The sequence below is a fragment of the Petaurus breviceps genome, unplaced genomic scaffold (genome assembly GCF_028583685.1).
Source record: "Petaurus breviceps papuanus isolate PSGF00001 unplaced genomic scaffold, PetGlider_PUasm1.0 173, whole genome shotgun sequence".
NCBI classification, from domain to species: domain Eukaryota; kingdom Metazoa; phylum Chordata; class Mammalia; order Diprotodontia; family Petauridae; genus Petaurus; species Petaurus breviceps.
In genome coordinates this window covers 32353209-32368532 of record NW_027185759.1, presented here as the reverse complement: position 1 = coordinate 32368532, position 15324 = coordinate 32353209, and the positions used below count along the sequence as shown (strand labels likewise).

General features: G+C 37.9%; 1 protein-coding gene across 5 annotated transcripts in view; it reads left to right on the top strand.

Annotated features, from left to right (window-relative positions):
• The window catches only part of PLD1 (phospholipase D1), a 283345-nt gene that overhangs the window by 200080 nt on the left and 67941 nt on the right, over nt 1-15324 (top strand). For all 5 annotated transcript variants that reach the window (XM_069083588.1, XM_069083586.1, XM_069083587.1 and 2 more), the window contains 3 exons: nt 2522-2650; nt 6593-6711; nt 9813-9926. In XM_069083588.1, the coding sequence (XP_068939689.1) occupies nt 2522-2650; nt 6593-6711; nt 9813-9926 (362 nt within the window). The remainder of the gene's footprint in view (nt 1-2521; nt 2651-6592; nt 6712-9812; nt 9927-15324) is intronic.

Sequence of the window (15324 nt, the reverse complement as noted above, 5' to 3'; positions counted from 1 at the left end):
TTATTAAATGCCTATTACATGACAAGCCCTGTGCCAGGTGATAGGGATACAAATGCAAAAAAGGAGGCAGTCCTTACTCTCTGGGAGCTCATGTTCTACTAGAAGAATTCCTTTTTTTGCCTTATTTTATACCAAAATTCTTATCTTTTATATACTTTTATACATTGTATAAAAATAATGTATTAACTAGCATTTTAACATTTGTACTTATGCAAATGAAACAATTCAGTTCAAACATTTGCTGAATGCCAGTTGTGGTGAAGGAAACGTCAAATAATTTATAACTTATTTAAATGCCCATTTTGACTTTTTTAAAAAATCTAGACTTCCATTAATATAGGGAATTATTCCCAGTATGGAAACTTCCTCCTTCAACACAGATTGAGGTCTTGCCTTTAACTTATAGTTTATCTTGTAGCTAGTTAACTAGTTAGAGTATTGCCTGGGCCACTAACTATGACTTGCCCATAATCAGAAGTATAATTTCAACATAGGTCTTCCTAACTCCAAGATCAAAGTTTATCCACTAGATTGCTCTGCTTCTCACTTTTGTCTTGGGTTTCCACTAACCTATGCTTGTCCATAGATATCCTAAAGGATGTGAGTAGTCAACCTAAAAGAGATTAGTAATAATAGGTATAATGATTATCTTAATCTGTGCCCTCATTGGCTAATTCAAGTTACCCTGGCTACTGTGTAGAATTCTGTCCTGCTCCCTGACATATTGCTTTTCTGTTGTACATGTGCTATACGCTTCCAATGGTCATTTATCTCAATCCATTGACTCTGATATAGTCCTGGCAGCCCTTTCAATAGAATGTTGCAAAAAATCTTTGCCCCATGTTGTCATGTGCTGCTGCTTCTACCATATGCTTTTGTCTGCTGCTGCCATAAATTTTCATGGGTTACTGGAAATCTAGTGTTCTGGTGTCCGAGACCCTCACACTTTGACATGTATGTAAATACAAACCCCATCCATTACTCATTTCGCACACTTTTTCTTTGTTGATAAAGCTTTAACTCCCTCATTGATTTTGCTTTTTTTCCTTCTTAACCCCCTTTAAAATTTTTTTATCTAATACTCTCCAATTACTTGTATGCTTCCAAATCTTATATAGTGGATTCTTAGCAACTGAAGAGGTACTAGAAAAGTGTTGGCAACAGAAGACTCATTGACAATTCAGTAGAATGATTTCAGTCAATAATCCACTAGACACCCAAGTCCCATAATTTGAGTAAAGTACTGAATTAGGAAGGAAGAATCCCTTCCTTTCTTTTATTTCTTTTCTTTTCTTCTCTTCTCTTTTCCTTTCCTTTCCTTTCCTTTCCTTTCCTTCCTTCCTTCCTTCCTTTCTTTCTTCCTTCTTTTCTTTTTCTTTCTTTCTTTCTTTCTTTCTTTCTTTCTTTCTTTCTTTCTTTCTTTCTTTCTTTCTTTCTTTCTTTCCTTCTTCTCTCTTTCTCTCTTCTTCTCTTCCTCCCTTTCTTCTTTCCTTCCTTCCTTCCTTCTTTTCTTTCTTTCTTTCTTTCTTTCTTTCTTTCTTTCTTTCTTTCTTTCTTTCCTTCTTTCTCTCTCTCTTTCTTTCTTTATCTCTTTCTCTCTTCTTCTCTTCCTCCCTTTCTTCCTTCCTTCTTTCCTTCCTTCCTTCCTTCCTTCCTTCCTTCCTTCCTTCCTTCCTTTCATTTTTTTCTAATAGAGGCAACTACTCTACTTTTATTAGCTTGTAAATGTTTTAAAGCTCCTTTTTTATTCACTACCATTTTTATTTATAGCCTTTCTTTTTTTAATCTGAAAGGAGATGTGATCATAGCTAGAAAAACCAGAAGGACCTTAAAAGTCATCTTGTGAGTTCACCCTACTATTTTAGAGGTGTAGCAATTTCATCCCAGAAAGATAAATGACCTATCCAAAGTCACACAGCTAGTATTTAGCAGAACCAGAAACTGGAACCAGATCCAGCATTGTTTCAATTACAGTACACTGTATACTTATAATTCTATAAATATAAGGTATTATTACTGGGATTACCCCTTCCTTCTAAAATCTTGTCCTGCCCCTTCTTGGGGCCCCTCTCTGAAATTTCTTTGCACTAATTCTGGGAGTTTTAGTACTCTAAATAAATTCCCCAATTTCACTAAATTTTCCGATCTCCAATTTTACCAACCCCTGAATTTTAGAACTGTCTTCTCCCTTTAGTGGCATCATTTATGTGAGTCTTACCTTGAGGTCCACAGGCACCCCTCCATAGGGTCCATCGATAGATTTCAAGGCTTCCTTGTTGTTGGATGGGAAATATATTTTCATTTTCACTAGCCTCTAACTGAGATTTAGTATTTCTTTTCATTATTAATTTAAAAAATATTCAGAGAAATGGTCCATAGGCTTCACCATACTGCCAAAGTGGGAAGGGGAGTCCATGACACAAAAAAGGTTGAGAAACCTTGACAACAAGGGCCAGGACTCCTGTTTCTGAGACCTGTCTTAATAAGCTTCTGAAAGCATGCTTTCTGCTGCGTCTTGCAGACATGGGATCCATCCGTAGTTTGCAGACAGGTGTTGGAGAGCTCCATGGGGAAACTCGATTCTGGCATGGAAAGGACTATTGTAATTTTGTCTTCAAAGACTGGGTTCAACTGGATAAACCCTTTGCTGGTGAGTGTCCCTGCTGTCTGGTGTAAGCTGGGGTGGGAGTCAAAGTATGCATTTTGACTTGAACCTATGACTTACTTTAGTCCTCTTTATAGGTGTAGTAAAGAGAACATCTACAAATATAACACTTGATATTGTGGTTATGTTGTTTTTAACATCAACGATCCAACAACCCTTTAGAGCTTGTAGAAGTAGACAAGGCCAACTTGAAAACTTTGAAAGACCCAGTTCATTAACATGGGCACTCCCTCCACTCTTGCAGGTGACAACACCATCCACACATTAGTGATACAGACTTCATAAGTGATGAGCTTTCTCAGACTTACAAGGCTAGTTGTGAGTCTATAGACACCCAAGCTGTCAGCAGGCCCATGGCAAAGTCAGTCCATCTTGGAGAGGATTTGCCAATGCTTGGTTTTAGCTGGCATGGGCCCACAAAAAAAACAAAGAAAAAATCGAGCCTGACCTCAAGGAGTCGTTTCAATTGAAATTTACCAGAAGGATAAACTGAGGCAATTGTCTGAGCAAGCTATCATTTATTAACAGGGACACGTTACCTGATAGTAAAAGGTGGTTCACATGGCCTTATCTCTGACCAGAAGACCCTGAACTGAGAATGCAATACATTTTTTATAAGCATAGCACAAGGAACAGAGGAGAAATTATCTAATTGGCAGAATCATAGAGATAAAAGATTATTATTGGTTGCGTCAAAGGAAGCAAGAATAACCACAATATCTCATGATGACCATCTCTCTCTATCTCTAAGGAAGGCCTTTGTAAACATACGGGTTCTAGCTGTATCTTGAGGTAACTGAAAAAGGCAGACTTATAGGTAACTGGGGAATTAGATAAGACAACCTTAATAGTTAAAAATGGGCAAAGGTCAGGTTGTCCTGGCTTTCAAGGCCATGCTGAGATAATGTTTTGCGAGAGCATTGAGAACAGAGTTTTTCTTTATCTAGCAGCAATTGTGGGAAAGCTTAACTTTTAATATCTAACTAGAGAGAGAGAGTCTAAATTTTAGCACATCTAAGTATCTTCTCTCAGAAGAATATGATTAGAGAATAAAATCAAATATAAAATATAGGATCAAGGATTAATTCACTCAGAATTTATATATAGAATAGATTATATGTCAAATATAATATATGTAGACAAAATATATATAATATACTAAAGGTAGAACAAAATATTTTATATAGAATATAGTACATGTAATATATTCTCTATATAATATATGATGTACAATATATTGCATCAAGGAAATTATATTCTATCAGAGTATATTTTATATGAAATATATTAATTGAAATGTTATCTGTAACATATTCATTGGAATTTATTATATATAAAATGTATTCTATCAGAATATATTATATAGAACATATATTCATTGGAACATATATAAAGTGTAATCTGTTAGAATATATTACATAGAGAATATAGTATATTAGGGAGAAAAATAAGACCATAAATTGAGAGTTGGAAGGCACCTCAGAAGCCACTACTTCAGTTCCTTCATTGGACAGATTGAGGTAGGAAGCATCAGAGAGAAGATCTGGGCTCTGGTTCTCCAAGTCCGGAGCAGGTGTTCTTTCTACTGTAATGCACTGACTGTCTAAAAGACTCATCAGGACAGTGGTAGGGTATACATATATAAGGGGAATAAGGGAGGAGAATAAGCATTTATTAACTGCTCACTATGTACCAGGAACTGCACCAAGTACTTTTCTAATATCATTTCATTTTATCCTAGCAACAACTCTGGGAGATAGGTTATTTTCCCTATTTTACAGTTGAGAAACTGAGGCAGCCAGGTTCCGTGACTTGGCCAATGGGTCTGAAGCTGGATTTGAATTAAATTCTTCCTGACTGCAGGCCTGGTACTCTATCTACCATGCCATTTAGCCATTAATATAAATGTGTATAAAGTGAATACACTTGAAGGGCAGAGGAGAGGTGGGAAGGCACAAATCCTCAAGAGATCATGTTTAGCAACTCCAAATTATTCAGTTCAACACATGTTTTTTTTAACCTCCTGTGTGAGGGATTATTCCAAAGGGGATAGAAATAAATTTGCATCACAGCCCCTGTTTTACAAAGTGCCTTTAATGGTAACTGTGATTTAGGAAGTGCAAATATTATTATTCCCATTTTACAGATGGAAAAATGAGAATGATCGAGGCTAAGTGATTTGCTCATAATCATACAGCTAGTAAAGTGAGATTCTAACTCGGATTTCCTAAATCAGAACTGAAATGAAGCTCCTAGATCCACAAGAGCCAATTGTTACATTTTCATTGTGAGCATTTATACCTTAGAAATCACAAACTTCACAAATCAGAGCTTGGTTTATTGTTCTGTTAATTGTCTGGGCTTAAGATAATGTTAATGACATAGGTTAAATTTAAAAATGTGTCATGTGTATATTTTCTCTGAAGTGCTGGTTGTTAAATATTTACTGGCACACCCCTGTTCCACAGGCGCTTGTTCCTACTATGACAAAATCAAGTCTTCCCATAGTAGTTCTATGTTAATAGCAAGAAATTGTGTTGTTTTTTTAGTCATGTTCAACTCTCTGTGACCCCATATGAGCTTTCCTTGGCAAAGATACTGGAGTGGTTTTCCATCTCCTTCTCCAGGTCATTTTATGGATGAGGAAACTGAGGCCAACAGGGTGAGGTGACTTGCCCAAGGTCACACAACTAGTAAATGTCTGAGGTTATATTTGAACTCAGGATTATGAGTCTTCCTGGCTCTGGGTCCACTGCTGTATGCACTATGGCGCCACCTAGATAACCAGTAAGAAATTATATGGTTCATATAGTTAAAAAGAAATTTCTACTAAATTCCCCCTTGATGTCTTTATGTTATAATATATCTTGGTATAATAGAAAGGACCCAGGTAATGGAGTCAGAGAACCTTGGTTCAAATCCTACCTGTGATGTTTACAACTTGTGTTATCTTGGGTGAGACACAATCTTCCTGGGCCTCAGTTTCCTCATCTGTAAAATGAGTGAATTGGTCCAGAAGGCTTCTGAGGACCCTTGCAGCTCTGCCTTCATTTCCCCAAAGACAGACTTCTTCAAGTGCACATCCCTTATTTAATTCAGACTTTCAAAGCTTATTTTCCTTTTATTGGAATGAGTCATCTTTGTTGCTCATCTCAGATTTACCTGTCTAATTGGAAAAATGAATGGCACTTTCCAAATGGTCTGCCATTACTTCAGCATGATAAAAGAAAAAAAAAAACATATCAAACGCAGAGTCCTAAGATAATTAGTATGTGCTCAATTTTGTATCGTGGCTGGTGATTATCTGCTATTATCTAAGAGAGAAAAGTAGAAATATAAAATACTTAAAGGCATAGCATTAAAGGACCATTTACTCAGTCTGGAGGGAGCTAAGCATTGGTACATCTGAGCCCAGGAAATTCAGTTCAAGAAATGTTAATAAAAGACCTGCTAGATGCGGGGCCATAGGCAGTTAGGTGGTACAGTGGATAGTGTACCAGAGGCTGGAGTCAGGAACATCTGAGTTCAAATATGACCTCAGATTCTTACTAGCTGTGTGACTCTGAGCAAGTCACTTAATCCCTATTTATTCAGTTCTTCATCTGTAAAATAGGGACAAACTGGAGAAGAAAATGGCAAAACACTCCAGTAGCTTTGCTATGTAGATAAATAAATTTCAAAGAGAGACAAAGCAGATTCTGGAAGGTGAGAGTATCTACTGATGAGGAGGGAGGGTCTCAGTTGTGCCTTGAAGAAGGTTGGAGACCCTGAGAGGCAGAGGCGAGAAGAGAGGGGATTCTCAATGGAGGAGAGACCTGGCAAAGCCCCAGAGCTGGGAGAGGGACCAGGAAGACCATGTGCAGAGATCTGGGGGGTCTGACGTTAGCATTGTTCTTGGCCATTTTACTCTCTGATGTGTCTGGGTAGATTTCATTGACAGGTATGCCATGCCACGGATGCCATGGCACGACATTGCCTCTGTCGTCCACGGGAAGGCTGCGCGGGATGTTGCCCGTCATTTCATCCAGCGATGGAACTTCACAAAGGTCGGTGAGCACCACGAAGGCTCTGCTCTGTGATCTGATGCAGGCTTCTCCGAAGCAGAAGAAGGAGGACAGGGACAAAGGAATGGATATGGGAGATTAGGCAGCTGGGAGCAAGGATGGCAAGGAGTGTAAAAACGAGTATTTATGTGACATCACATTGGATACATATAATGAATATATATGTAATGTATATAATGAACCAATGTCTATAGATATAACATATTTATATATGTGAATATATATAAATAGATTATAGCTATACTTGGATATAGCATATGTTTATATATGTATATATAAAAATACAAGTATAGATGTAATATATTTATAGATAATATAGTATATTTATATATAAATATTCATGTGTGTATACACACATACACGCATGTACACAGTACAGTGCATATATATACATATATGTGTATATATCATACTATGCGTCTGTGTGTATATATATATATATATACATATATGTGTATATATGTGTGTGAAACATCTTATTTGATCCTCACAACACCCTCTGAGGTAGCTGCTGTTATTAGACCCATCTTGCAGATGAAGAAACTGAGGCTGAAGGCAGTTGAATGACTAGCCCAGGTTCACACAGGGGTGGGATTTGAACAGAAGTCTTCCTACACGTCCAGCACCCTATTCGCTCTACTGCCTAGCTGCTGGCAGGCCATGTAGATCATCGTTTTCTCAATGAAGACACAGTCCCAAGAGGAGAGAAGGGATTTGCCCAAGGTTGTATACAATCCTTGCCAGAGGTGGGACCTGACTCCCTGGTCCTTTGATTCCACATCCATTTGTATTTTCAGTTGTATCCCTGTAGTCTTTTCCCTCTGACTGCCACCAGTGAACCCAAAACATTAAATTCTAAGCTCCTGCACTAGATTGTAAGCTGCTATGAGGGACTGTCTTTTGCCACTGTTTGTATCCTAGATGGTTAACACAGTGCCCAGCACATTATTGACTGAACCTGGAGGTAGGGGGCAGTGATATCTCCCGGCTGCGCTCTACTCCAAGTTGCAGAGATTAGGCAGAGAAATAAGAGAGTGGGTCCAGTATCCCTTCCTCAGCTCAGCATTCTCAGAGTACATGTGTTTGTGGAGGCAGATATGTATGGAGTGACCTTTTTGCACATGTGCCATTTCCAGACCCTTGTTCATCTGTATAAACATTCATGTTTTACTGAAATATGTGACTGCATCAGAAAGATATTGTGCTCATAACCTCATAGTGTCAGGTGGGCCCTGAAGCCAAGTGTTCAGCCAATGATGAAGGAAAGCTTCATTTAGAGTGAGTCCTTCTTAGCTCATCACAGAGCTTATATGTCTAATTAGGATATGGATGTCACTGGAAAAATGGACGGTCTTCCATTATTTCAATATGAAAATTTATATAAGGAAGGATGGGCACCAAGCAGCCTTTGTCTCTCAGTTTTGCCTTTTTCTATATGGAAATACTTACCTGGTAGCTAACAAAAGAGATTGTGTCTGAATTTCTGCTGGCCTAAAAGTTTTTATGTACTTTTTTTTTAGAGTAGAATACTTTATTTTACTGGTCCATTTTCATGCAATCATCATTTATCATAAGGAGTTCAGTTGAACTAGGACTCACATTCCACTCTTGAATTTCAGTCATCTTCACTTTGCAGTCACTGGCCTTTGCATTCTTCACATATACTCTTAGCTTTCCCTCCTGGGCTGGAGTCACATGGCCTGGCACCCTTTGGGGCTCTCCCCTAGCCCACGTGGCAGGGCAGGGAGCCACCTGTCCTTTTCCTCCATAAGGGACAGTTGCTTCTGTCTTTAGAGGCAAGACAGTGGCCTAGTATTTAAAATGGAGGAAAGGCACCCTTTCCAGGATTTTTATTGTTTAGTCGTTTTCATCATGTCTGATTCTTGTTGACTCCATTTGGGGTTTTCTTGGTAAAGATACTGGAGTGGCTTACCATTCCCTTTTCCAGCTCATTTTACAGATGGGGAAACTGAGGTAAACAGGGTTAAGTGACTTTCCCAGGGTCACACAGCTAGTAAGTATCTGAGCTCAGATTTGAATTTAGGAAAATATCTTAGTGATTCCAAGCCCAGCGGTCTGTGCCCTATGTCGCCACCTAGCTACCCTCCCCAATTTTACAGATGAGGAAACAGAAGTTGAAACACAGTAAACAGCAGAACTGGGATTGGTGGAGTATTGAACAACTTTGCTTTTCTTCCCAAGTTAAGTTTTATTTACATGACAAGACAGGAAGTCAGACAGACTCACAGAATTATAGTAGCCTCCAAATTCATTCCAAAACCAAATGTAAATGATAGGGGTCTACTGACACCAAGCTCCATTTCCATTGATGGGGATAATATTTGTTGGAAAAGGGTAAATACTAAAAAAAAATGTTGGGAATCTAATTTTTATAAATCTTATCCCCATCCTCTGTCTAGGGGAGGAAAAAGCCTCTCCTTCTTTGCTTCCATAAAGAGATCAAATATTTAGTTAGGTGTCTATTATTTAAAGATTATAGAAGTGAGAGATTTGTAAATTGTACAACTCCATCTGAATTAGGGCTCACAAGTTACAAATTTAAAATGTAGATGAGTTCCCAGTGAAAGAGAAACCAAAGGTAGCATGCACATGAGTTTAAATACATGTTATCAAGATGGCATTACAATTTGAGGAATAGCCACCCTCCTTGCAAGTGAACAGTAATTATTTTCCTTGGCAATTTGCGGAATTTCTCAGTTTGATTTATAGAACAGTGCTAGTATCAGCCACTCACTCCAGCACTGGAAAGCTGGGTGGTAAACAAATGAACAGAAATAAACAGGAACTCTTGGAAATAATGAAAACATTCCACATATAAATCTGGAGGACATTTAAAAAAAATGCACAGTCCCTTCCTCCAGCCTGTCACAGTCACCTTCTAGTTTTTTTTATTCATAGAATAAAACAATGATTTCCATAACATAGTATAATAAAAAATGATTGCACATGAAACTGCAAATTTACTAGGTACAACTTACTATTCTTTTAAAATATACAAAAAAGTTATCATATCAATTTCTTATATAAGTTCTTTTTCTTTAGTTTTTATTTTATTTTTACAGATTATGAAGCCAAAATATCGATCCCTTTCTTATCCATTCCTGCTGCCCAAATCTCAAGCTACAGCTCACGAGTTGCGATATCAGGTGCCTGAGTCTGTGCATGCTACAGTGCAGGTAAGTAAAGGAAGCCACAATTTTCTTTTCTTTCTCTTTAAATATCTTATTGGTGGTTTGTTGGGGGTTTTTTTTGTACTACATTTGCAACTTAATAAATCTCTATGCTGTTTGTGCTCGTGCATGCACCCACCCACCCACCCACACACACACCCACACACACACACACACACACACACACACACACACACATGCACGCACACACACACAACCTCCTACACAATAAAGGAAAATTTTTAGTCCAGAGTCTTCGGTGGAGCTCCTGGGTCTACCATCATTTGCAGTATTTTACACCTGTAAACATCCATGACCTCTCTCTCAAAACGAAGCATGTGGAAAACAGTCACTGTCATCAGTAAAACATTAGTGGATAAAGTCATTCTTGTTTGTTTCTATACCTAGTACTTCTATCTAACACTTTTAAAATTTACTCAAGATGAATCATTTCCCATTTCATTTTAATGCCTATAATAGGTTAGTACTTCTTTAGTCAGTGATAATAAAGGCTTCTTATATTAATGTGCTGCCATTTCCTCTTTCCAGAAATTTTATTAGATGTGATGAATCGATTAGAATTGCAGTTGACACTCATCCAGAAAATGAAATCATAAGACCTTCACTCTGGAAGGGCCTTAGAGATCATCCAGCTGAAACCCCTTGTTTTATAGAAAAGGAAGCTGAAGCCTGGGGAGCTGCTGTGACCTTCTGTGTGCCACTCACTTGTAGCAGAGAGGCCACTGAAATGCTGGTCTGCCTTTTTTGCTACCTTGCCATGCTGCCTCTCTAAGACTAGCTTGCAGAAAATCTTAACATTTAATCAAAATTTCAAATAAAGATTTCCAAGGTAATAAATAGGTGAGGATAAGAAATAAGATACCAGATAGTGACTGTGCCTTGTTATTCGCAGAGCCTTGATAGAATAAGATCTCATTTGGAGGCTGCTCCAAGGAAGAACAGAGTTTAAATTGAGCCTCGGACTAATACTATGTGCCACTAGGCAAATCACTTAATCTCTTTGTACCTCAGACTCAGCTTCTATAAAATTAAGGGGTTGGGTCCTTTATGGTCCCTTCCAGCACTAAATTTATTATTATATTATCCTCAGTAAATTTGTTCTTGTCTGTTGTTATAAACTCATTTTAAAGGTTTTTTTTAAGAAGAAAGGGAATTTGCTTAGTTTTTTTCTTTAAAAAACTTTTTCTTTTTCATTTTTCTTTAATGTTATTTGTTTTTTGTTATTTTTATTATTTGTTTATTGTTATTTTCATCATCATAAAAATATTGATTACTTACTCAATGTTATGGGTACTGGGCAAAGCAAGGTTGGTAGATTCCCTTACCAACTGAGGGGGCAGTAGTCTTAGACAGAAACAATGTGGATGGGTTAATTGAAGATAAAGACAGTTTATAAAAAACAAAGCCATACATCAGGCATCTGAAGTCAAGTATTTCATACTGCATGTCAGCAAAGAGGCATGTGTAGTTATCAGTTTGGGGCTTATTGTAGATGTGAGCGTGAGTGAACTGTGGCAAGGAAGGTACTTGTCTCCATGCGGTAAAGTCCCAGTTGATTTCAGCTGATAGCCATTGACATAGATCCATTCATTTATGAAATTGATTTTGGTCGTTTCTGTTGTAGTCTTATTGTCCTACTTGTTGTCTAATGAAGAAAATGGTGCCTCATCTGAGATACAATTAGGATCTCTTTTAGAGGAAAACAAAACAGAACCATGACTGGAAGAAATTTGAGTTCACATGAATGTTTGATTTGTTGAAGTATTTGGGAACATCTATTCTGTTAATTAAGAGATAACTAAAACCTATTGCTGGCTGCCTTGTAAGGATCATGCCCCTTTGTGTAGCTCCATTCAGTGAAACAATCCTGTTTGGTTCATGTGAAAGGAAGAAGAATGGAGAGTATGCAGTTGAGAGATTTGAGCTCTGGTTCCATCTGGACCACTGGCACTTCACGTGGTCTGCAGGGCAGACAGGGCTTTCATTTTATTATATTCTCTCTCCCCATGTCTTTGGATACTGACTGGAGTTATGGGATCAAATAAACATTCTCAATATGAAAAGCATTTGATACATTGGGTTAGTTTATACTCCTGTAACTTTTCACCATCTTGAGTCCCAGTGAAGTTTCCAAAGATTCATCCATCCATCCATCCAATTTATTTTGATTCAATTCAACAATTACTTTTTAAGCCCCTTGCTATGAACCAGAAATCATGGTAGGCTCTGGGAAGGCAACGTTAAAATTGAAAAATAGTTCCTTCCCTCAAGGAGTTTATATTCTACTGGGGGCTAGAACATCTTCATAGATAAGTGTGACACAACCTTGATTTGAGGAGAGATAGCCCAAACAACTGGAGGAGTCTTGAGAAGCTTCAAAAAGGAGACTGAATCTGAACAGAATTTGTGGGTGTTGAGTACCTAATAGAGGACATCTCTTAGCTTAGAACTGCCTTAAGATTTTTGGGATGCTATTTGTTCATTGGAAGGACAAATACTGAAGCTTAAATACTTTGGTTTTTAAATACTTCTCACATAATGAGAAGGCAAGACTCATTGGAAAAGACCTTGATATTGGGAAAAATTGCAGGCAAAAGGAAAAGGGGATGGCAGAGGATGAGATGGATAGAGAGTGACATGGAAGCAACAAGCATAAGTTTGAATAGATTTTGGGACATAGCGGAGGATAGAAAGGTCTGGCGTGCTATGCTCCATGTAGAAATGAAGAGTCAGATATGACTGAATAACAACAAATTATATATATATATATATATATATAAACTAACTTAAGGAAAGAACATCAAAAGATCACAGATTTAGAATGAGAAGGGACCCTAGAAGGCACCATGTCCAACCACCTCATTTTACAAATGAGACAACTGAGGCCCAAGATTGCAAAGGTAGTATCAGAGGTGGGATTCAAACCCAGGTCCCTTGACCTCAGAGCCAATTCTCACTGTACCATCCTTCCTGGTTTATGACCATTTATTAACAATTTATTTTTCTAACTTTATAGTCAAGATGTGAGTCTTTCAGAGTTGTAGCTCCCTCCCCAGGACTGGGATTCATTGCCTACATATAGCTTGACTATTTTGTCTGAAAAAAGCCAAGGCTCAGAAGAGGTTTGACAGCTTAGCCTTTTGCATGTTTCATTGTTCTGGGCCTCTTAGGAAAAGGAGGGTATTGATGAAGGAGAGACAAAGCACCCAGAAGTAACACCCATCTGGTTGTTCTTAGTGGCTGATGATAGCAATAGCCGACATTTATATATTACTTCCTGTGATCCTCCCAACAACTTCATAAATAAAGATTTGATCATCATACCCATTCTACAGATGAGGAAACTAAGGCTCAATGAGAGTTTAAGTGACTTGCCTAGGGGGCATACAACCAGGAAATTTCAGAGGTGAGGTTTGAACCAAAGTCTCCTGATGCCCAGAAGAGCAATCTTTTCTTTTATATCTCACTGTAATTCCATATTTAGAACCTAAAATGTTATCACCATAGGATTATCTGCAATACGTTTGGTCCTGAATTCTATAAGAGTAATTTCAGGGGGCTATAGCCAGAGATAATGAGATTTGATCATCTCTGAGTCATGTACAGAAGCCAAGAATTTTTGATGGAAAAAATGCTAGAGGCAGCACAGGAATCGTCAATTACAAGTGAATTATAAATCATGTCACAATAAAAGGTATAGCCAAAAGCCTAATGGAATCTGCTTGTACAAATTACTTCTATGTGAATGTAGTCAAAAGTAGACTCATTTTTCAAACCCAATGAGATAATGTGTAAAAGGCACTTCATAAACCTTAAAGCTCTATATAAATGTGAGCTATTATTATAATTTTAAAAAGGAAAAGTAGCTCTTGGGGAAATGAACTGGGAACAGCATTGAACAGTTGGGAGAATGTGGGATTTAGAGCCAGAGACCCTGGGTGCAAATACTCCCTTTTCCATGTACTACATGGGGGACCTCCACATTCTAATTCAGCCTTTAAATCTAGTTTCCTTTGACTAAGTGATCGCTGCTGAGCCAACCAGAATTTATCACTAAGTTACAGGTGCTGTACTAAAACGGTGATAATGAAGAGTATCTATAAGAAAGAGCTCTTCTATCCTCCTCTTCCTCTCACCCCTTCCTACCTATGTGTGCATGTGTGCATGCACACACATACACACACACACACACACACACACACACTTTTTCTTCCCCAGTCCAAACATTCCTGGTTCTTTCAACTAGTCCTTTGGCCAAAATAGCATGATCCCTAGTAGTTTCACCATTCTGATGGTGTTTCTCTGAACATGCCTCAGTTTATCAATGTCCTTCCTGAAATATGGAATCCCAGACTAAACACAATATTCCAGATACGGTCTGAATAGAGAACTGTCCAGAGAAGCTGTCACCTTCCTTTCTTCCTCAATGTGGACATTCATTATGTCTCTATTAATGTGCTCTAATATAATTTTTTGATGTTCATATCATACTATTGGTGCATATGAAATTTGTAAGCCACTGAAACCCTGGCATTTTTTTCACATGTACTATTGTCTAATCATACCTCCTTAATACTGCACTTGTACAATTGATTTCTTAATCCAAAATCTAGGATTTCACATTTATCTCTATAAAATTCCGTCTTAATTAGATTTCATCCTACCCTATAAAGATTGCTTTGTATCCTAACATTGTCATTTGGTAATGTATTTAACTATGTATTTATTTTGGTAATACATTTGGTAATGTGTTTACTTTGTATCATCTGCCCATTTTGTAAGCATACCAGATACTCCCTTCCCACACTGTTCACTGATTAACAGTATGAGACACCATTAGGCCAGATCAGATCCTTGGCGCATCAACCAGAGACTTCCCTCCAAGCTAACATTGTGCGATTAATTACAATTTATTGGGTCAGATCATTCAGCTACTTTGGAATCCACCAAACTGTGCTGTTATCTAGTTCATCTCTCCATTTTGTCCTTGAGGGTAGCATGGGAGACTTGGTCCAATGCTTTGCCCAAAGTCTAGACTTTCAAGATCTGCATCATTTGAGTGACTAATGGTCTAGTAACTTTTTGACTTATTACTACTATTATTCACACACAACACTTTCTTATTAGAAATTCTCTTAGCAATGACAGAAATCACAGAGGAGGCATAGGGATGCATTCCAAGGAATGGATTCCCAACCTGCAATGCTCCACAGGGTGCCCCTTTGGTCCCTCTTCTCCAGCCAAAGTAGCTCTCTGCCATGTAGAAAATATTCTTTCTTCTCTCTGACTAGTTTCCTATCAAGTAGTGCCTCGGAGATAGATAGATAGATAGATAGATAGATAGATAGATAGATAGATAGATAGATAGATAGATAGATAGATA